The following is a 22,985-nucleotide window of genomic DNA, read 5'->3' as shown; positions in this document are numbered from 1 at the left end:
CACTTCCGCTCTTGCGCACTGAGACCCGGGCCGGGCGGCAAATAAACAGGACTCGGGGGGTAGCGGCTGCCTCCCTGAGGGGAGGCAGGGGCGCGTTGCTCGCGAGGCGCCGGAGCTGCGGGGGGAGGCGCGTTCCCCGGGCCCGCTGAGGCGGCGCCGCGCCCGCCGTGTACGATGAGCGGCGGCTCGGATGGGAACGAGGAGTTCTACCAGCAGCTGCGGCTCCAGCAGCTGTACGAGGCCCGCCGCAGCGGAGAGGGCGAGCCCGACCCCTTCACCTACGTGGACCCGGCGGATGGGACGGCTTACGAGTGGGACCGAGACAAGAAGGCCTGGTTCCCTAAGGTGAGGCGGGCCGGGGGGCGGCGGCGGCTCGCACTGGCCAGGGCCTCCCCGGGGGCGGGGCGCCCGGGCTGGGGGCGTGAGGGCCGCGGCCGCTTCAGGTTCCCCTCGGTTTGTTGGAGCCTTTCCCGTTGGCTGGTGCGGGGCTCGGGGCCGAGCGCGACACCGAGTCCAGCGGCAGGCGCGCCAGAGCCCCAGAGAGGCTGGCGTGTCACGGCGGAGGGGGCTGATGCCTTTGCAGCACAAGAGAGCCTTGGCCTTCTGTAGCTGCTGCATCTTATTGCAAACTCATGTGTAATTTACGGTCTTCCCTCGCCTCTAGGTGTCCCCGCAGTACTGTGTCCCGGGTTTCTCTTTCTCGCGGTACTTTCTTGTATAACACACAGGGTGCTTTGGTCTCTGGGTGATAACTAAAAGGGGGGGCGGGGGGAAGGCTCTGATAGTTCTCAGGGCTTCCTTCAAGTCTGCCTTTGCAGAAGATTTTTGTCTTGGCATCTGCAGCAGTGTTTTTACAAGCTTCAGAAATTCCTGGAGGAATACATTTTTATTACATACTGTGGGATAAGTCTTCCCAAAGAGGGGTAGGAAGATAGCATTAAGAGCTAATTAAATGCAGGAGTTGTTAATCCCTGGGCAACCCAGTTATGATAGTGGCTCAGGTGACTGGCTCAGTTCACACTCCATCAGAATTTCTGCTGCTGTACAGATGCAGACATTAGGGAAAGAGAATTGTATGGTGGGTCAGTAATTTGCAAGCCAGTTCACACCCTTTTATAGAGCACTGCATATGGGGCTTTCTCCTTAGCCATGATGTAACTGTAGGTCCATGTCTGGAGTCTGTATGCTTTCCCATTTTGTGTGTGTGTGGATCATACCTAATCATTTTAAGTTTTTTGATTTCTTAAGCCATAAGTATTTCTTCCAGTTTCTTTTGCTCATGGTTTGTGCTTCCCCTTAAATGAACCTGATGACTAAATGTGCATTGAAATAATGATCTCTTAAAGTTTGTTCCACCAGAACAGGATTCAGAGTAGCAGCCGTCTTAGTCTGTATCCGTAAAAAGAAAAGGAGTACTTGTGGCACCTTAGAGACTAACAGATTTATTAGAGCATTATGCATTATGCTCTAATAAATTTGTTAGTCTCTAAGGTGCCACAAGTATTCCTTTTCTTTTTACAGAACAGGATTGAGGGCCATTGGTCAGCAATTGTGAGAGAGTTTACACTCTCCTGTGCAGGGGAGAGAGGGCTTAGGTTCCAATCAAAGCATTAAAAACCGTTCACAGTTATAAAAATTCATTTTTAAAAAGTACAGTAGCTGCTATTATGTTCATGGCTGGTATTATAATAAAGTTGTCTGCTTAATATTCCAGAAGATCAGTCCCAGCAACAGTTGTTTTCCCTTTATCTTCCTGGTTTGGAATAATAGGTCTCAGCTGGCCTTGGGTAAATGGAATACCAATATATTAATATTCCATTGAGGGATTTTTATTAATAACCCCTTTAACAAAAATTGTTTTGCACTAGCAACCAGTCTAGTTTCAAGAAATAAAACAAAGTTGGAAATGTAGTCGGAAGTAATTTTAAATTCATTTTGTTGGAACATTTTTCTTCCCACTCAAATCTAAAAATAATGCTGCTGCAGGACAACTAGTTAGATGTATTGATTCACTGATTTATTAAGTTATTTGATAAACAAAACTATTAACTATTCACTGAAAAAATTCAAAACAATTTTAAAAAACCCTTTAAAATAAAATTCAGCTCCCGTGAAAGTAATGAGCTGTTTGGATTGGCTGGAGCCAAATATAGTGCGGATTATTATAGTGTAAGGGGGTAGAAGTGGGATTTTTACCCATGAAATCTTATGCCCAATTAAATCTGTTAGTCTTTAAGGTGCCACCGGACTCGTCGTTCATAATGTAAGATTCTTCAAAGGTCAATGCATCCCTCCTAAATTAGGCCTGGGCCTTTTGAGATGGACAGACTTTCTATTGCGTAACCAAACTCTTACACTTACATCGCGATATACTAGGGATTTATAAACACTGGAATTTAGTGTTATATGGTTCTGCAATAATTTGGCAAATCACTAAACTCCAAAAGCTTTATATTAAGTTTAATTCTGTGTTGGAGAGAGATGACTGTCATTGACAATTCTGCATCTCTTTCTTTGCCATGGGTATGTACTTGTTAAGGTATGAGTTTCCAAACAAAACATTTATGTTGAGACCCAAATAATCTATATAAAAGTTCAAGGAGGCTGTAGTGATTTAATTAGTTACCAGTTATCATGCAAGCATGGAGTTATTCAGAATCCCTACTATCTCACTCTGGAATTTTTGAACACAGATTAAACCCTTAGTATATGAGTTAGTTCAGGAAAACCTAACCTTTTCTTACAACGCTGAGTTTTCATCTTTGAAAAGGTTGTCTGAAAACTTGACCATATTGGCAGTGGAAAAGTTGGTTTAAACAATAAGAGGTTGTAACCATTTTGTGATACTAAAATGTCAAACTAAACTTCAACTAGTATATTTTCTTGTCCTGTTACAACTATACAGTACTGCAAATAGTTTGTAAAAACCTTAGTAGTAAAACGTATCTAACAACAAATAAGGTATTGTAAATTTTGCATCTAATCTAATATAGTATATTTTTGGGGTGAAAGACCGATTTAGACACTGCTCATACACTCTCCCTCCACAGGGAGGTTTGGTTGGGAGGGAAACAGCTAACATGTTCAGGTAATACTCTGAGCCAAAGATATATGATCTTTGACTTAATCATGTATTAGTGTGTATTGCCTATACTAAGATTTACACTATATTAACACCAGTCAATCTTCTCTGCAAACCTTTTTTCAAGAAGACAGGCCCACAAGTTGCAGTCAATTTAATAATCAGTGTTTTGGTTTTTGGCTGCCTGTCAATGTCACTTCTTCTCCTTGCTCATGTTTGAGAGCAATTGAGTTCTGTTCTTAGTATTCCATTTTGGGTTTCTTTCTGCCTCAGACAAATCTAACTCAGTAAGCGAAAGTATTAAAAGTTTTACCTTGGAAAGGGGGGCACTAATGAATTGTTTGTTTGTCTGCAATATAGAAAAAAAGTTCCTGAGTAGTGTGTGCCGACTTCTCAGTATGGCTTTACTAATACCTGGCATTTCTAAGTTTTCAACTGCAGTGTCCATTTGAGCGTTTATATTTTCCTCTGTAAGTGAAGACATCTGGATTACTGTTTTAGTAGTTATCTTCAGAAATTCACCACCAGTAAACTTGTAATTTACTGGGGTTTATCTTTGAACTCTATTATAGATTAATATTTAACATTTCTTTTCTAGGTGACTGAAGACTTCCTGGCAACATATCATGCTAACTATGGCTTCCCTACAGATAGTTTAGACAGTTCCTCTGCTTCAAAGACTGAAAGTAAGCCAGCTGTGGATTCTAGGACAGCAGGAGCACAGCAGTCGGCAAATAAAAAAGCACCCCAACAAACAGATTCTAAACAAAAAGGAGAAAAAAGAAAACTCGATGCAGGTAAGGGTCTTCATTTTGCATAAACTGGAAAATATACAATATTTAAGAAAAAATGAGCAAATGTAATTGTGCATTAGTATTATGCACAGTAGAGATGCTCAGGCATCTGTTCTGAAAATTCTTGAAACACTTCTGAAATTGCATAGCACTTATTAGGTTATAAAAACCTATATTTCTAATGTGAAATATAATCAAGCTACTAATAGTGTTCTGAGTTCCCTAGGGTGAAGTGGAAGCTTCTTGGAAATTTAGTTAGTGAAACAGATAAATGAGAGCTTAATGTTAAAATCCTGTTCTATTTCTAGGGGTTTAGCACAACTTATACAATTATGATTCTGTTCTTAGGATGGTTTCATGTTGAAGAAGACAAAAACACAAATGTGTATGTGACGGGTAAGTCATCACTTTTTTTTTTTTTTAATATAGTGCCAAAGGTGTGTTAGGCAATTTATATAAATAATCTGCTCCAGAGCACTTAATAGTGTGGATCACATTTTAGGACATTGTCTCATTGATTGGCTCCCTCTTCACACCTTCATAATTGCACAGCCTACTTACGCTCACATTTGTGATTGTATAACATCCCTGTGACAACTACAGCAGTTGCTGAGATGGAAAAGTAGTACTAGGAAAGTGTTGAATAAATCTACCTGTTTAAATACAATTTAGCTGGCTGAAACAGGGGGAGAGAGCCCAGTGTGGCCAGCAAGTACTCCAAGAGCCACCAGCAAGTGCTCCATAGATTGCAGTGGTACATTAACACAACTCATGAATCATTGGTCTAGACCAGGGGGCCTGCCAGTTAGGGTTAGCATTAGACTCACTGGGGTCCTCAGCAGAAAGCCGAAGTCCCACTGCATGGGGCTAAAGCCTGGGGCCCTGGCCCTGCCACCTGGGGCTGAAGCCAAAGCCTGAGCAGTGTGGCTTCGCGAGGGCTCCTGTGGCAAGGGGCCCCAGGCAGTTGCCCTGCTTGCTGACCCCTAACACTGGCCCTGGCTTTTATGTACAGAAAAAGTTATTGTGGCACAGCTGGGCTGTGGAGTTTTTATAGCATTATTGGGGGGGCGGGGGCTTCAGAAAGAAAAAGGTTGGGAACCCCGCCCCCCCCCCCCCCCCCCCCCGTCTAGACTAGGTCAAGATATAGTAAATGGAGGCAAAAAACAGAATAAATAGGGGAAGGGAAGACAATTTTACAGCAGTATAATGTAGCTTCACGAATGTTAAATCTTTTGCGCCTTCTCATGTTTGTTCTTAGCCCAAAGATGAATTTGTTTGAAAAGGTAATACAACTGGCTGTTTTTTGAGTTACATGAGCACAAGAAAAACATGCACCTGAAGCAGCATATCTTAAGAACTCTCCTTTCTCTAGGCTTGGCTAACTCAGGAATTCTTCATAATTTAAAAATATTTCAAATGCTGTTTTTCTTCTGCTCAAATAACTCATTTGTTTAAAAATTTTAAACTTCAGTATGTGCAAAGTCTTAAATGAAGGCATGTTGTACTAAATTAGGAAAAAATGGTAAGAATGACAATTGTACTGGCTCTGCAGTGTCTTAACTTTCTGTCCCAGTTAAAGGGAAGATACCTAAACGTGTGCACCATGAAAAACTGTGCATTGGTTAATATATTTATTTGCACATAGGTTAATGTGTTTGCTATGTCATTGTTTTGGGATATGAAGGAAACTTAAGTCCAAAAACACTTAATGCAACACAGACTTTACATCCACAGATCAGAAAACTCAGAAGTTAATGGTTACCATAGAAACCATCACATTTCCACAATTCACTTGCTTAAAAAGCAGAAAGATTATCAGACATTCAATTAACGGGAAATAAAACATGCTCAAAACTAAATTAGTTAACAAAAATAAATTTTTATGCATGTAAAATCTCACCCATAACATTGCACTGACACATTTTTCATTTAATAACTGATTCATTCTTGTTTCCTTTTTAAAATGGGCTTAGTGGTGCTGAAAAAACTGGATTTGGAATTCACTATATAAATACATTCTAGATTTATATGGTTGAATTTACTTTGCAGGTTTGCCTCCAGACATTACAAAGGATGAGTTTATACAGGTTATGTCAAAGTGTGGTATCATTATGCGAGATCCTCAGACAGAAGAACATAAAATTAAACTTTATAAAGACAAGCAAGGAAATCTTAAAGGAGATGGCCTCTGTTGTTATCTCAAGGTCAGTGGTGTACTCAGTGTAATATTACTTTTTTTTTTGTTGGCTCTGCTTCATGACAAAGTAGTTCTTTATTGTCAAATATGAAAGGCTGCAACTTTTCTCTGACGAGGAGAGCTCTCTGTAGCTCAAAAGCTTGTCGTCTTTCACCAACAGAAGTTGGTCCAATAAAAGATATTACCTCACTCATCTTGTCTCTCTAATATCCTGGGACCAGCATGGCTACAACACTGCATGCAACTTTTCCTGACGCTTACCAACCACTGTTGGTTTTTATTAGATGTTGCTGATAGGGCGCTCTGAATGGGCATTCTGATGCCTTACGATGACCACTGATTATGCATCCGATGAAGTGAGCTGTAGCTCACGAAAGCTCATGCTCAAATAAACTGGTTAGTCTCTAAGGTGCCACAAGTACTCCTTTTCTTTTTTCTTTTTACGAATACAGACTAACACGGCTGTTACTCTGAAAACTGATTATAGTGGTATTCACAATCTTTACCTTGTGCTCCCACAGTCCATTGTATGCACCTGTTTTCACTCACTTTACTTAATTGCAAGCTTCTGGGAGCTCTTTGGGTTAGAGACCATCTTTTGTTACGTTTGTACAGTGTCTTCCACAGTGGGACCCTACATGCTACAAATATTAAATAATTAATACAGGGGCAGAATTCAGAAAAGCTGCATCACAACATTATGGCCATAGTATTGTCATGATAGTTAAATACCTCAGTCAGTATTTTGCAGCCTGCATTCTGAAAATACAAATAGTTAATAAGATTCAGAAAAACTATGAGGATCTTTCCAATTGACTTTCAAGAAGGCTTAAGCTCCTGAGTCTGTCACTTTTGAAAGTGGGACTTAGGTCCTTTTGAAAATTTTATCTTAATCTTTTTTAATTCTTCCCTATAATTATAGTAGCTTACTAGAACTGTCATAGTTCTTTTTTTAGAAATGATTGGAATGAAGAGAAGTGGTGGCTTGGTGAAGTGCAGTTGGGGGTGGGTGAGTGAGTCTGTTAAGTACACTGGTGAAAATGTGTTTTTGGGCCAGAGTCGAGCAATACTAAAAGTAGCCCCTTTTTAACATTAATTTTTGTAAACAGGTTCAAGCTTTGTTTGGGCGTAGAGGAACTCATTTTTAATTTTTTTAATCAAAACCTTCTCATTGATTATGCTTGTTTTAAGGCTTACTATAATTTGATTTATCTTCAAATAGCGAGAATCAGTTGAGCTTGCATTAAGACTTCTGGATGAGGATGAGATTAGAGGCTACAAATTGCATGTTGAAGTAGCAAAGTTTCAACTAAAGGGGGAGTATGATGCAAGCAAAAAGAAGAAGAAATGCAAAGACTACAAGAAGAGGCTGTCTCAACAACAAAAGTTTGTAACTTTTTTCAGTAAAATGTTTTTTCTAAATGTCTTAGCTAAAACAGTTTTTTGTATTCATTTATTCAATGTTATACCAATAATTAAAGATCAAAGATTAGGTTTAGAGTTATTTCATTGGGGTGGGGTGAGGAATATGAGTTAAATGCTGACATCTTGAAAGTCCCTTGGATTGTCATGTTTGGTTGGAGTCCATAGAGATCCAAAGACTTCCATTACTTTCTTCTGAATGGAATGTTACAGCTGAGAGGCGGGAATTGTTGGTATGTTTTTTTGGTTTTTTTTTTTAAATGTGATGGAAGTTTCTCTTCCTAAGTTAGTGAATCTGCAGAACCCTGCAGAGTCACTTTTATCTCTTGTGATTAACATTGCTCCTATAAGGAGACAGCACTGTTTAGCTTTCTGCATGTTACAGTTAGTTAAATTTAATAATTGCATTACACTTACAAAAATTCTAGAGCAGTTAGCATGAAGTTCCAATTAGTATATGAACAAGTACACTGCTTTCTATTTTTGCCTGTTTGTACACAGACATCTGCCTTTAGCATTCAAATGTTTTTATTTAAAATTTTTCTTATGTAGAGGTGAATTACATGTGATCTTAAAGAATCAAGCAAATTCTTACTGTTGGAAGCAAGAAAATTCCATATAAAATTTGATTTTGAAATACTGCACATTCCAATGCAAAGCATTTTAAAATTCCCTGGACTGCTGTTTTTCTTCAAGGAATAAATAGTGATGCTAATTTTATTATAATTAAAAGGAAGAGGTTAACTTGAAACTACTTAACATTGTTTTTTAAAAGTTGACTAGATTTCAATTATTATACCTGCCTCTGGGGTTCCATGCCCATTTATTATTTTTACAATGTTTCTCTGTCCCTAGGAGAAACTGACTAGGTATGGGAAATAGTGAAACTATGAAGGAGGTTCTGTCAAGTGCACAAAGAAAACAATGTATTTTCACCTCTGATCTTAGGTATTACTTTAAAAAAAAAAAAAAGTTAATACTTTCATACGCTGACTTTTAAATGGCTTGTGTTCCTTAATCAACTTGCAGAGTGACCTTCATAGAAATCAGAGAATGCTTCACCAGAAGCAGCAGGAATAAGCAATTTTACTAAATCAGACTTTTCTCTAAGATTGAGATCATAAATGTTAATGGAATCAAGCCCAGTTTCAGCTAAAGAATAGTACAGTAGGTACAATTCCTACAAGCCCCAACCATAGTCAAAATGAGAATTCACAGAACAGATAAATTAGCAACAAAATTCAGGGTGTGGCAAAGGGTGTGCATTATGGCACTATATTTTTATGAGATAATGTACTATAAAGAACATGAAGACCTTGAAATGCAAGCAGTAAATGTTTACTGTAAGACCATGTGAGCTTATAAGAGAATACAAATAAAATCATGTCAGAACAATTTTCAGAGACCTTTTTGGGAATCTTTAGATGTTTGTTGTACTTTAAAGCTGGATGTTCAGTAGACTACACTGACCCCTGAAGTTAAATTTGGCTTGTCTACATAACATTCTTGTGCATGTTTATGGTATTTGAAGCTGCTTTGTAAGAGGAACAGTGATTAACTTACTGATCACCTTTCCATTCCACTTTGTAGAAGATTTAAATAATTCTTTAGAACCAAAATAGCTATCACTACTGAAATCTGTATGTCAAATTAATGATTTTTTTTCAACAAATACTTGTAGAAACTGAAGAAAGGTGCAACAATGTCTTCTTACTATTGCTTGATTTCATTAGACAATTGGATTGGAGGCCTGAGAAGAAAGATGCCACAGCTCGAAAGCGACATGAGCGTGTTGTTATCATCAGGAACATGTTCCACCCAAAGGATTTTGAGGTAGGAAGAACTAAATACTAGGTGAAGCTGGTAGTGCTGGCAATAGTCAACATTGCCCATCATTTACCATTATAAGACCCTGTTTTCAGTTGCTTATAACATTGACAGATGTTAACTGTTCAGGCAAAAATCTTCAGCTAACGTGGTTCATCTACTTCCAAGAACAAAGCTAGGGAAAAATATTGCCTTGCCCATGTTTTTAAAAAAAAACAAAAAACAAAAAAACAAAACTTCTTCCTTGAGAAGCTCTAATGCCTCCATGGTTTGGAGCAGGGGCTTAAAATTTGGCTGTGTGTGTGTGTCACACTGCTGTCATAGATGCCATTTGCCATCCCTATGGAAATTGACCCAAATATGGCCAAGTTAAAATCTGAAAAATTATACTTTGCACATGCTCAATAGAAACTTGTTATTTTGGTAGCAGATACTCTGAAGCTACCATTTGCGCTGAGCATGCTCCATCCCAGGGCTGCTCTTGCCCTGCAATTGTTGCCCCTGGTTGCTGGAGGTGGTTGTGTCACCAGCAAATGAGAACAGAGACTGTTCTGTGTTGGGCTCCCAGGCAGCTAGGGGGAAATTTAGGAAGCAGCCATATTGGAATGCAGTGGGAGAGGAGAACAGAATCATACAGTTGCCAGGATTGAAATGGTGCTTCAGCTTTATCTGACTTTTCATACTTCAGCTGAGACTATCTGAAAATACTATTCCTATGGAACTTATTTATTTTAATGACCGTGGAGAATATGGATGACTCTGCTTATTTTCACTAAGCACTGACACACTAGCTGAGCTCCCGTAGTTTATTCCTCCTCCCCAACAGTTAAGGGATTTTTGATTAGCTCATTATAATGGAATCATGACGTTTATTGTAACTGGAATAATATCTTGCTCTTACAGTGCTTTTTATCAATAAATCTTAAAGCACTTTACAAAGGAGGTCAGTGTCAATGTACATTTTCAGAGCAAATTATATTACTCAAAAACAGTTTAGTTAATTGTTTTTGCCTGTTGCCATTTTGTTTACTTTGATTTGTGTAAAATAAGTCAAAATTAAACCTACAAAAGGGAGGAAATTCACTGTTAATCACCACCTACTTCTGCACTTCACAGTGGCCCAGCTGCTGTATTCTATAGTGGTGGCCCCTGTGCTGGGGGTTTATTAAAACTAACAATGAAGACTTGCAAGCTTTAAAATTCTGATACATATCTTGGACAAAAGATTTGAAAAAGTCAGCAAGGAGTCAGTAGAGTACAACCTGTTTCTCACTGTCAGCTTAACCTAGTATCATTACACTTCATTGTGAATACCATGACAACCTATCATGTTTAAGAAATCCCAGGTCTGTAGTTCTCCATTTGTTGGGACTCCTTCGTTGAAGAAGCGCAAATTGTATTTTTCTGCGAAATAGCAAAAATTGTTTAATCTTAAAATGTTGAAGTTTAAACTTTAAAAATTTGAATTTCATCGCTAACCTATTCTATGCAGTCGTGAGTTCTCAAAAATCTGCATCTCATGGAGAAGGTAGAGGAAAGAATAGTGAATGTCAGGTGCTAGGAAAAGGGAAATGTAGGGGATGGAGAAAAATCAGAACTCTATTTTAAAGTACACAGCTACATTCCCAAAAAAGCCACATTTCAGTTGACCGTGTCACTTTTCATAGAACTTCCAACTCAGCTCTCTAAAGATCATAATTTAAATCTTCTAATTAAACTGAATTTATAAATGTAGCATTCTGTTTAAAAACATGAAGTATGTATGGGCATGCTCAAAGCTATTACCTCAACCTGCAGACATAGCTGAAGTTGATTGTGTTTTAATTGATTATATGGGGTTCATAACAACATACATAAGAATGGCCCTACTGTGTCAGACCAGAGATCCATCTAGCCCAGTATCCGGTCTTCTGACAGTGGCCAGTGCCAGGTGCCACAGAGGGAATGAACAGAATAGGTAATCATCAAGTGATCCATTCCCTGTTACTCATTCCCAGCTTCTGGCAAACAGAGGCTAGGGACACCATTCCTGCCCATTTTGGCTAATAGTCATCGATTGGACCGATCCTCCATGAATTTATCTAGTTCTTTTTTTAAACCCTGTTATGGTCTTGGCCTTCACAACATCCTCTGGCAAGGAGTTCCACAGGTTGACTGTGTGTTGTGTGAAGAAATACTTGCTGTTTGTTTTTTTAAACCTGCTGCCTATTAATTTCATTTGGTGACCCCTAGTTCTTGTGTTATGAGAAGTAGTAAACAACACTTCCTTATCTGCATTCTCTACACCAGTCATGATTTTATAGACCTCAATCATATCTCCCCTTAGCTGACACTTTTCCAAGCTGAAAAGTCCCAGTATTCAAGATGCGGGCGTACCATGGATTTATATAGAGGCAATATGATATTTTCTGTCCTATTATCTATCCCTTTCTTAATTATTCCCAGCATTCTTTTCACTTTTTTGACTGCCGCTGCACTTTGAGTGGATGTTTTCAGAGAATTATCCACAATGACTCCAAGTTCGCTTTCTTGAGTGGTAACAACTAATTTAGACCCCATCATTTTATATGTATAGTTGGGATTATGCTTTCCAATGTGCATTACTTTTAATGTTGGTAAATGCAATTTCATCTGCCATTTTGTTGCCCAGTCACCCAGTTTTGAGAGATCCTTTTGTAGCTCTTCCCAGTCTGCCTGGGTCTTAACTATCTTAAGTTATTTTGTATCGCTAAGCTATGTGGCAGTCTCATCTCAAATATTCATTTATATAAATTGCAAAGTTTCACTAAAGTGCTCTTGCTCTATAAACTGGGACAAATATATTTAAAAATAACTTCAGGTCCATTCTTTGTATTAAAAAAAAAAAAAAATCTGGACAGTGAGTTGCTGACGTTGCTAAAAGTTCAGTCCTGCAACATGTGGTGCATTGTGACCTGATCCATCAAAACACTTAAGCACATGCTTAAATTTAAGCATGAGTGGTCCATTAGAGTCAATGATCCTACTCATATGCTTAAAGTTGAGTATGTCATTAAGTTCTTAGATGGACTGGGCCAGAATGCTCAGCATCTTGCGGGATCAAACTGACCACAAATAACTTAGGCCTTGTCTACGCTAGAGTTTTGTCGACTCAAGTTACGCTGAGGTACCGCCACCGCCATAGTATGTCCACACTATGCTCCTTGTGTCGGTGGAGTGCATCCACACTTGCAGCTCTTGCATTGACACACAGCAGTGCAGTGTGGGTAACTATCCCACTGTGCAACTGGCCGCAGGGTGCTTTGGGGAGGGTTTGCAATGCCTCATGGGGCAGGCACAGTGTTACATGATGGTTTCTCAATCGGCATCCTACTAGATTGCCAGCTGCTTTTCAGCTGGTGAACTGGGGGGGGGGAAGGGGGAGACATGAGTGTGTCTGCACCATTTCTTTAAGTTCAGACAACAGATGGAAGCAACCAGTCCTGAGGCAGAAGCTGGTGTACAGTCAGCTGGTGTTCCCCTCACCCCAGCTCACTGAAGACCTGTACACCAGCAGGGGACATGGGACTCCCCGACATCAGCCCCTGCCTCCCTCCCTGGCCCTGCACAGCAGTGTGTCCCGCCCCAAGCAGCAGCTTGCCCTGCCTGCCTGCTGCTGTGGTCCTAGTGCTGGGGCGAGCAGGATTCCACATGAATGTTTTGATTCTGTGATTCCCTCAGAGTACTCCCACAGTCTCCTCTTCCCACAGACCGAGGAGATCCATTCCCTCCCCTGTAGTCCAGACAGTGTGTTTGCTGCCAGGAGCTGGCCTGCTTAGCTGAGCAGTAGCTGTGTGAGCTCTCCACGCTGAGCAGTTTCAGAACTTTCTGGAGTTTTGAAAGGGGAAGGGCACATGCCTGTGCAGCTGGATGCAGGGCACCAGAGTTCAAAACAGCAAGCAGAGCAGTCACAGTGGGCACGGTGGGATACATCCTAGAGGCAACATAATGAACGCAGTGTCTGCACTGATGTTTTGTCAATCTAACTTTGCTGCAAAAAGCCCTGCGCCTCTTCTTGAGGTGGTTTGGTTTTGTTGGCAAAGCAGGAGAGTTTTGTCAGCAGGAGGAGCATTGTAGCGTGTACCCCTCCACTGTTTTCTTGACAAAAGCTGCCTTTTGCTGACAACTAGCATGTAGAAAAGTTCAACCCCACATTCATGAGAAATAACTTTTGTCCATTTTCTTCACTTTATTTCTTTTCCACAAGCTATGCTATCTGTGAATTTGTGGTATGAAAACACACAAATTTATACCCTCTGATAAATTCTCTCAACCTTCAGGCTTAGGCAGGATTAGTCTAATAGTAGTAATTGCTCTGCTAAAACAAATGCTGTAGGAACACTGGAGAAAGGTGAGAATATTTTAATTCAGAAATTGTCTCCTGAAATGCCAAATAAAAAATTTGGCTATTTTTTCAGTGAATTCTGAAAAGCTAGAGGTATGTGCTCCAGCTTTCAAAATACATTTTGTCCACTACTACAGTACTTTATATCCCTTTAATGAGGATGTATTTAGGACCTGTATTTGAGACCTGTATTTTAAAAATCTCACAGAACTAGACTAATTTTAGTTTAGGATTCAAAATTAAATTTGTTTACATACCAAATTCCAAAACTATCTCTGTGTACCATGGAGAACCCATTCCATAAATACTGTAGTGGTATTACATTTCCTCTAGTAGTTTGAGATAAAAAAATAATTAAAACTAAACTGTGGCATTGGACTGAAAGCAGTCTTAACTCTCAGTTGGTGTAATCTTAACAGCATGCAGTTTTTTTGGTTGCCATTGGCAATTGAATGGGAGGCAGAAGGAAAGTGGGTTTTCCCTTTTCCCCAGTAAAATAAAGAAAATTACACCTGCAAAAAATAAGTTGCCCAAAAGAACACACACCAATAACGTTGATTTGGCAGCTAGCATGAATCCCTTAAAATACTGAGGATATTAAGTTCTAAAACATAATTTTACTTGATTCAGTGGATAAGGGAAATAGGGAGATTTAATGTTTGCATTTTAGTAAACTTTGGTAGATTCTTATACTCTTAATTCAAAATGGCTTGGTTGAAAAACCATCATGTGGGTTCAGAACTGGCTGAGGCCCTGTCTTCACTGTTAAGTGGTGCTTTTTTTTAGCCTCTCAGTAACTAACATTTGTGGTAAACTAGGTAAGGTCAGTACTCCACCACTGCTTCATGTTGACCTCCCCTAGTTTACCTTGCAGTAAAACTAAAGTGCATGGGCATCGCTGAGAACTAACATTTGCAAGTTACCTGTGGTAAAAATCTCAGCTTCTTAGCTGTGAAGACAAGGCCTGAAAGACCAAACAGCAGTGCATCTTGATGGAAAGATCTAATGGAATGCCAAAGGGATTGGTGGCAAATGTAATCTAATTAAACATCTTGATTTGGAAGAGGGAGTGAACAATATTAGTGAAACTCAAAAATGATACTAAAGTAGGAGATGTTGCAAATACTAGTAGAAAACCCTGAGTGTAGGAAAGAACAGAAAATTAGAAAGTGCAATTTAATTTGGAGAAAAGCAGTCCAAAATTTGAGAAATAATATGAAAGGAATGCTGCAAGTGCACAAATTAGGTCTGAGTTTGCCATGTGATCTGTTTAGCAGTATAGTTCATAGTGGCTGGTGTAGCTTTGTTTGCGCTGGTGTTGTAGCTGTATTGGCCCCAGGCTGTAGGTCTGTGTAAGCTCACAAGCTTGTCTCTCTTGCCAGTAGAAGTTGATCCAATAGAAGATATTACCTCACCCACCTTGTCTTTCTGATAGTTTTGGGCATATGCAGAGACATTGCACTATGCGTTAGGAAGGTAATACGTATTCTTCATATTGCTGGAGTGTGGCCACAATAGGATGTGTACTCTGCCTTTGGGGATAGTTTGACATGGTCTCTTAAGAATAGGAGGCTGCCTGATGAGTAGTTTATTGAATAACTTCACTATTTTCTAGAAAATTTCTAGAAATGTATTTTTAAGTAGCTTTAGATGTTCCAATCAGTGAGGCTTTTATTGTGTCCTATTTCAATCAAGAAGTTTCCCTGATACCAATACTAAATTTGCCTTTATTCCAAGCTATTATCCCATTTCACAATACTAAATCTTGTTCATTCCTCAGAGGGTTTCTTCTAAGTGCCTGTAGATTTATGCTTCCACCACACATTTAGTCTCAGCTGAGCAGTAACTGAGAGGCAGGACCTGACATTTTTAAAGCACATACCGTAGTACACTGGGAATGGAAAAGGACAGTCAGAAATCCTTTTGATTGAGATGTCATCCCAATTTCAATAAAACCAGAGACTTGTAGACTGGCTCTTCAAAACCAAAATAATCTCAAAAATCAATATGTCTGGTCACATTAAACCTTCAGCTCCTCCCTGGTCACTTTTGTTCTCTGAACTTCCTCTATTTCATAAAGCTTTCTGGGGAGGTGGTGTCTGGAAAAGAATGCAGTATTTGATTCCTAGAGGTAGACTTCTGCTAGTACTTAAACTGTTTTCCTATTTGTTTGGAACAAAGCTTCATGCTTATTTCTTAATATTTTGGATTGTCATTATTTTGCAACATACTATATAAGGGAAAGTACTAGTGGTTTTCCTGTATAATACATGGCTACTATTATCCTGTAAACTGTAGGACCTTAGCGTGTGAATTCCAGTTTGCAGTTTACACACATTTATGGGAATTTTCAGTTGTTGTTTTTTTTTTAAACAAATCCATATATTTATGTATTTCTATACAGGAAGATCCTTTAGTACTGAATGAGATCAGGGAAGACCTACGGACAGAATGTGAAAAGTTTGGAGAAGTAAAGAAGGTTCTCTTATTTGATGTAGGTATTTTCTATTATGTTGCATGGTCATAATTACTGTAACCTTTTCAAATCAAATATACATGATGTTCATGCTCCTTAAATTATGAATAAGATTTCTGGTTCTCTGAAATTTGTTTTTCATGCAATCTTAATTTCATTTTTCAAATTTTCAGTGCTAGAACTTAATTCAGAATTTTTTTCCATTTTAACAAAGGTGAAGTTAAAAACTGCACATCTGCATATTCTAGCTCCCCCTATGTCTAGATGCAATATTCAGCTTCTCAAACAGATTTGGGGACATATGCATTAGAAGTTGAAAAGCATGCACCCACGAAATTGCAAGTAGCTAAATTCAGCTTTTTTTTTTTAACACTGGACTTTATACAAAAAGATTTGAAGTAGCTTTGTTTAAAACCTAAAGCTGAAAACCCTAATTGTGAAGTACTAAAGATCATGCTGCTTCAAAATCTGAAAAGAATGGAAGGATATGTATTTCAAAGGTATATGCACATGAACGGGCTTGTGCATATGTCTGCATACAAAACTGTACCTGATCTCTTACAAGGGCAGAGTAAAGATCTTTGGAACAAAATTTAATTCCTGTTTTAGAGATTTAAATGATAGGGTTTTGTCTTTTTCTTACAGCGACACCCAGATGGTGTGGCCTCTGTTTCATTTAAAGAGCCAGAGGAAGCTGATCTGTGCATACAAGCTCTCAATGGAAGGTGGTTTGGTGGTCGTCAGCTAAGTGCTGAAACATGGGATGGTACAACAGATTATCAGGTAATCCTTAATTTTGGGGTGGTTTTTTTACCAAATTGTAATTTCTAAAAATTCTTTAACTGTTAATCTATTTAATTTTAAAAATAGAGGAAACAAAATTTAAAATTTAAGTAAAATCAGGAATTTAAATGTTCTTTTCAAAAGGACAAATATTAAGCCTGGCTTACCCACAGATGCCAATTATTTGGGGTCCTACCAGGCCTATTTTTTGTTCTATTAAAAATTGTATTAATCCAATTTTCAAAGGCCCCAATTATCTTAATTGTACACTGAAGGTAAACTGTTCAGTTATTCCTTGCTGTACAAACAGATCGTTAACAATTAGCACAATGGGCCCTGACCCAAGTGAAACCTCATGGTGTTAATGCAGTCAATGTTGATTATAATAAAGTAGCTGTGGCATAGTTTTACCAAGTGTAAACTACTAATTTTTTTTTATACCAAGTGAAAAAATTGCTTCAAGAATTCCAGCCTAATTAAGGTTTATTTATACACAGGTGGAGGAGACCTCAAGAGAAAGAGAGGAAAGGCTCAAGCTGTGGGGGTCATTTTTAGGAGAGTCTGATGCAGAAAAGCAGAAAATTGCAGCTGCTTCAAATTCTGCAGCTAGTGGTGTGAAACTGCCTGAAGATCAGCCTTCAAAAGATAATGGCACATCTAAAGGTGATGTGAATGACGAAGCTCATAAGAGAGAGAATAATGGTGAAGGCATTAATGAAGATGGCACTCCATCAACAGACAGCAGCCTTGCAGGCAGTGATGATGAAACAGATACATAACATCTCTAATATTTTATGAAAGCATGCTTTTTAGGGTGATGTTTGGATTTCTCTTATCCTGTGCTTCAGGGTGACTACAGACAGTGTTCATGTGTTTATATGCATATTTGATGTCATCAGCTTGTGCTTTGAAATTTTCATTAAAAGCAGTAGTTAATGAAGATCTAAAAAAAGTTCATATTAATTGGCTGCTGTTCAAGAGCACAGCAGAACTGACCAGGCTTCTTATGTCATATATTTGCTTGTCAGTGTTTAAATTATATAAATGTGAAGTGTATGTGAACTCCAGAGTTTGAACAATTACACAGAATCTAAAACATTTTAGTAATATACAAAGATATTAAAATCAATATTAATGTTTGCTTTAGTTCCTTACACTTTTGGAACTTGGTATCTTCCTTTTGACAGTTTTACAGAACAGTTGTTGCAGTAAGGCCCAATACATTCACCCTGTACATGCGTTGCCATATTAGGCATTTTAAATAGCAGATCATGGAGCATGAAATTGTCGTTCAGTCTACAAAACTGAAAATTCTTGCCATAGCCTACACTGAGCCACAGATACGTGAGAAGATATTTTAAAATCAGAATGTTCAGTATAGAGGGGTGTCGTCTCCTTCTTGAATCTTCCATTGATGTAAACCAGTTGTGAGTATTTTGAGGAGATTAGACCTGTAAGCACTTCAACACTGGAACACTATGTAAATAAAACTGACCTAATCTTCAGTTTAAATTCGGATGGTAGAATGAGTATTTCCATGTGCTGAAAGCATGTAAAGATTATACATTGAACATGTGGCTTTGGGGGTTCTTTTGCCTTAAATCTAAGAAGTGCTTTTTCAGTCTTTGGTAGGGTGTGGAGTCAATATGTACCATATTCTTTTTGAGATAGATGCTTTTGGTTTAGTTCACAGCCTGAGGGGCCTCTTCCCCCAAAGACTTCATAAAATTTAAAAGATTTTAACCTTTAATCCCAAGGTTGTCACACAGTGTATGAATATCAGGGAACATGTTTTTCAAAAATTAGTTGCCCTTTTATATTTTCTTGTTTTCCTGTTTTCCTAGCCATTAAATTGACAAACATTTTTGTTCAATTAGGCAAAGAATTTCAAAACAATGCCTGAAGTTAGCCGCCTTAATTAGATGTGTAAAGTGGTCTGAAGTTCAAAAGTGATTTCAATGGATCAGCTTGGATGCTGAGCACTTTTGAACGTTACTTTAGGCACCCTGTTTAAAATGTTGGCCCTAGATCCTGAGCATATCTGTTAATATTTGGAACTGGCTCTGGATTATTTGAAAAAAGTAGAGTGGGTTGTGAGAGATTATGGGTGTTAGTGCTCATGTTTCCCATTTGAAGCACTCAATTTTGATAGAAGACCTTGGTTGTCTTTAATTTATACTGTACTTATCTTTGATTTTTTGAATTTGTCTGGACAATTACACTGTAGTAAAGTTTTTTTTGATAATCAGTGTGTTTATGTAGGTTATGGCAATAAGTTTGTATAAATTAATACTTGCCGTTGTGGTTACATCTTATTTCCTTATGAGCAACCTAGATAAGAGAATAGTAGTTATTATCAGACTTGTAACCCCTGATTGTATTAAATTGATGGATACTTTAATTTATTATAAACTAGTGTGACAATTTTTTAATTTTTAAATAAAATACCCTTTGCGGATTTTTAAAAGTTGATTATGCCATTGAGAGGAAACCATTTAATTCTCACTATCCCAGTAGATTCTTTTCCCATCTTTGAGCACATCATGAATTATAAACCTTAGCAAAATAAGTGCTTCTGATTTGTTTAGGGATTCTATATTGGTTAGCATATAATTATGCATAGTGTCAAATTCAAATTACTTCTAGCCCATATAGTTCTAAACCTAAAATGTTTCCGCTGGTACAGTATGTACTTAACCATTGTCATGACCACAAACATGTGAATGCTTAAAGCTTCTGTGTGTAACATGCAGCTTAATACCATGGGCATTGTTTTCAGTGCTTCTCTGTTCTAGCTCCCAAACTCTAGGCTTTGGATCTGTCAAGCTAGCATGCTGTTAGCTTTCTAGAGGGCCTAATTAATTATAAAAAATATTCTGGGCAATTCAACGTAGCAATTAAAAAGGGAATCGAAATTGCTGTAGAGAACGCTTGAGAAATGAATGTTTTACAGTACTATGCCTTATCAGTTACTGTCAAATCAGATAATTTGGCATTGACTATTTAACAGTATGCTTAAAAACCCATGTAAAACTAAGGAATTGGTGTATGTACATTAACTTCCCCCTCAGTTGATTTAAAATTTGATTGTCCTGCCCAGCTACTGAAATTTATTTAATGAGGGGGTAAGTTTTTTAAATTCTCCTTATTTCAGACTGGAAACAGCACCAACAAAAACTAAAAAACAAAACAACTTTACTGGCGTTTTGAAATAATTTCTAAGAATATAAATTGTTTTCATGACTGCCTGAAATTCTGAACCATTTGTTTCCGCTTCTAGCCAAACAGTCTAAATTGAGACATTATATTGAAGTTGGTATACCTCTCTTCACCTACCTTTTATACTTGGACAGGAAAGTAGGGAAAATATTTTTTTAAAGCTAGCAGCTTATTCATGAACTATACAAGAATGGTGATAATGTATAGAAAACAAATAGTGAGACACATGACCGTTTCCAGTGGGGTGTTTATGTAAATAGTGGTTTTAAGTTAGAGTACTTTTCCTTTTTATTATATACAGTAATTATGAAAGTTTTCATAATTCATTAGCTTATACGGGAAATTATAGTTTGCCATATGATTATAGAGAATCATGTGATCACAAAAATGAATTTGAACCACATGATCATGAATCTAATATTTTAGTACAATAAGTTAGTGGATACTGTCGAATTCTTAACTCTGATCTGCAGACAAGCAGAACCTGTAAATGTATTATTGTTCAATGATTTTTTTTGACCTCTAGTAAATGTTTTTATGCCAAGTGAGTATGTAGTAATAAACTTCTAAAATACAATATCTACCCCCAAAATAGTTTGTTACATGGTTACAATCCAAAAGTAGCAGAAAACCTGAGTCTTGTCACATGGCCTGAGACTCACAAAACTCTCACATAACCAGTCCCACTGAAGAAGACTACACTTGTGAGTACAGTTTTATAGGATTGAGTCCATGATCCCCCTCAATTCAGTAAAGATGGCAAGATCAGGATTCAATATGGGTTTCTAGTTTTCCTTATGTTTCATTCCAAAGTGCTGTCAATATACTGCTTTCTTTCAGACCCTGCCTTAAACCTTAGCTTTTGAAAGCTGTTTTCCTAATCTGATTTGTGCTGTTTCTGCCTGAATACCTTTATGAAGTTGTTACAGTTAGCGGAGAAAACAGGTCTTGTCAGAAGTGAACATTTCAAGAAGTTATCCCCCCTTTTTTTAAAAAATATTATAGTGTCTTATGAAAAGGCCAACTGTTTCTGGTCTAGCAGCAAATTGAAATGATTTGCCAGTAATCAATGTAGCTCTAATTCAAAGAGCTGCTTTCTGAAGATCCTGCTCGTAGATTTAGATAGTGGTAAAGCACTGAGTGTATTTAAAATAATTTAAATACAAAGGGGTGAAATATTAAATAGTTTTCACTTATATAAAGTGTAGATAATATTGCCAAGTTCTAACCTATTCCTTATTTTGTATTGAAGGGCCAAATTATACTGATCTGTCATTTAATAATTGAATAATAGTATAATGATTCATAGATGCTTATGTGCATAAGAGGTGGTAATACTGTACTAAACCAATTACCGGTAAGTACAATGCAAAGATTAGACTGGAAAGGGGGGGGGAAGCCCCAAAGGAGCAGATTTAAGTGTTTTTCACATTTGCATGTACATGTCTGAAGAGAGGAGGTGTAGGGATAGTTTAGTTTCATTTTGCATCAAAATGTTTGTTGCTCCCGCTGACTTTCACTTTTAAAATACAGCTGGATATACTCAACTCTTAACTGAATTTCAATCCTTAATATACGTTTTATTTTGTTCAGGGATTGCAATTTGCTTAAAATCATTAATGTATTAAATGCAGTGCATTTTGACCTAAAAACTTGTCCCAGATTTCATTCACAAGGCTAAACTATTTAATTTTTTTGAATATTTAATCCCAATTCACTAAAGTGTACAGGTATTAGGTGCTTCATAAAACTACACTGACATTTGAATTCTACAGTGAATGAGTATCCACATCTTAAACTCTATATTACAACCAGACTAAATTCCTTCTAAGACATCACGCTGCTTTAGATTTTTCATTAGACTCAACATCAGTTTTATTTTTTTCTGAAATTGAGAAAATATGCTGTAGTATGACAAATAAATTAAATTTTGTATATTAAGGAAGTCATGTTAAATTGATGTGTGAGTGTGCTGGATTGTGCAGGGCTTGAAGTTTTTGGTATTAAGGTATTCTGAAAGTGCTATCAAATGTAGTTATAGAAATACAAAATGGCTTTCATGGCTAGTGTTACATTTTTTGCACTGACCCACAATGTAATACTACTGTAGTAATATTGTAAGATTGTCTTTCAATAAATTAACTGAGTTGTTCTAATTGGCTTTCCCTTAAAGCTAAATTGAATTTGCCATTTAAAATTCTCTCACTCTGAAACGTAAATTTTTTAAATATTCCTTCATACTTATAATTTCTAGCCCTGTGACAGAATCGAAGAAGCTCTTGATTTGTCTTGAATTTTTTTTTGTTTCTTAAAGGGGTTGTGTTTTATACTACCTTTTTAATAAACAAACTTATAAACAAGCCAGTCTTTGCTTCTCTGATCAGTGTTTGAAAGAATATATTTAGGCTAATTTCTAATTCAATTTGTTATGTAAGATTTTGTTGATAAGACAGCATGAATGAATATTTATAACTTGTGGTTGCACAGTAATTTTAATGCATGTGTACATATATACTGATATTTTAGAGCCAGACTTTGTATCTCTGGTAAGGTTACTTTACAATACTATGTATTTTTTCTCTCAGTACTATAAAAGATTCTGAAGATGGATGGCCAGACTGAAGCCAAACTTCATTCCACCCTGTCATATTGCAGTTTCTGCTGGATAACTCGCATCAAGATGACAGGGTAGAAAGTGTTTAGGACAGAGAAAGTTAAGCAAGCAACTTAACTATTGTATTCTGTTGAACAGATGCTTTTTGTTGTCCCCACATACATGGCTATAGCCATCACTTCAGTAGGACCAGAAAACAGAGGGATGT

The 22,985-nt window shown here is 37.7% G+C and overlaps 1 protein-coding gene across 1 annotated transcript; it reads left to right on the top strand.

Annotated features, from left to right (window-relative positions):
* The first annotated feature begins 77 nt into the window (after window positions 1-77).
* On the top strand, window positions 78-22,514 carry HTATSF1 (HIV-1 Tat specific factor 1). Its single transcript, XM_074962708.1, has 9 exons — window positions 78-345; window positions 3,681-3,879; window positions 4,225-4,272; window positions 5,926-6,080; window positions 7,296-7,459; window positions 9,229-9,328; window positions 16,090-16,179; window positions 16,807-16,944; window positions 17,442-22,514. The coding sequence occupies exons 1-9, from the start codon at window positions 175-177 to the stop codon at window positions 17,721-17,723; spliced, it is 1,347 nt and encodes a 448-aa protein (XP_074818809.1). The 5' UTR covers window positions 78-174; the 3' UTR covers window positions 17,724-22,514.
* The last annotated feature ends 471 nt before the right edge of the window (window positions 22,515-22,985 follow it).

This window comes from Natator depressus, chromosome 9 (assembly GCF_965152275.1).
Source record: "Natator depressus isolate rNatDep1 chromosome 9, rNatDep2.hap1, whole genome shotgun sequence".
Lineage (NCBI taxonomy): Eukaryota > Metazoa > Chordata > Testudines > Cheloniidae > Natator > Natator depressus.
Note: the sequence above shows the minus strand (reverse complement) of the source record. Positions and strands in the feature narration are given on the sequence as shown.

Bases quoted from the DNA above. Each gene is read 5' to 3' on its own strand.
- HTATSF1 (XM_074962708.1), top strand. From the start codon at position 175: ATGAGCGGCGGCTCGGATGGGAACGAGGAGTTCTACCAGCAGCTGCGG. The intron at 9,329-16,089 runs GTAGGAAGAACT...ATTTCTATACAG, and splicing joins TCCACCCAAAGGATTTTGAG to GAAGATCCTTTAGTACTGAA. The intron at 16,180-16,806 runs GTAGGTATTTTC...TTTTTCTTACAG, and splicing joins AGAAGGTTCTCTTATTTGAT to CGACACCCAGATGGTGTGGC.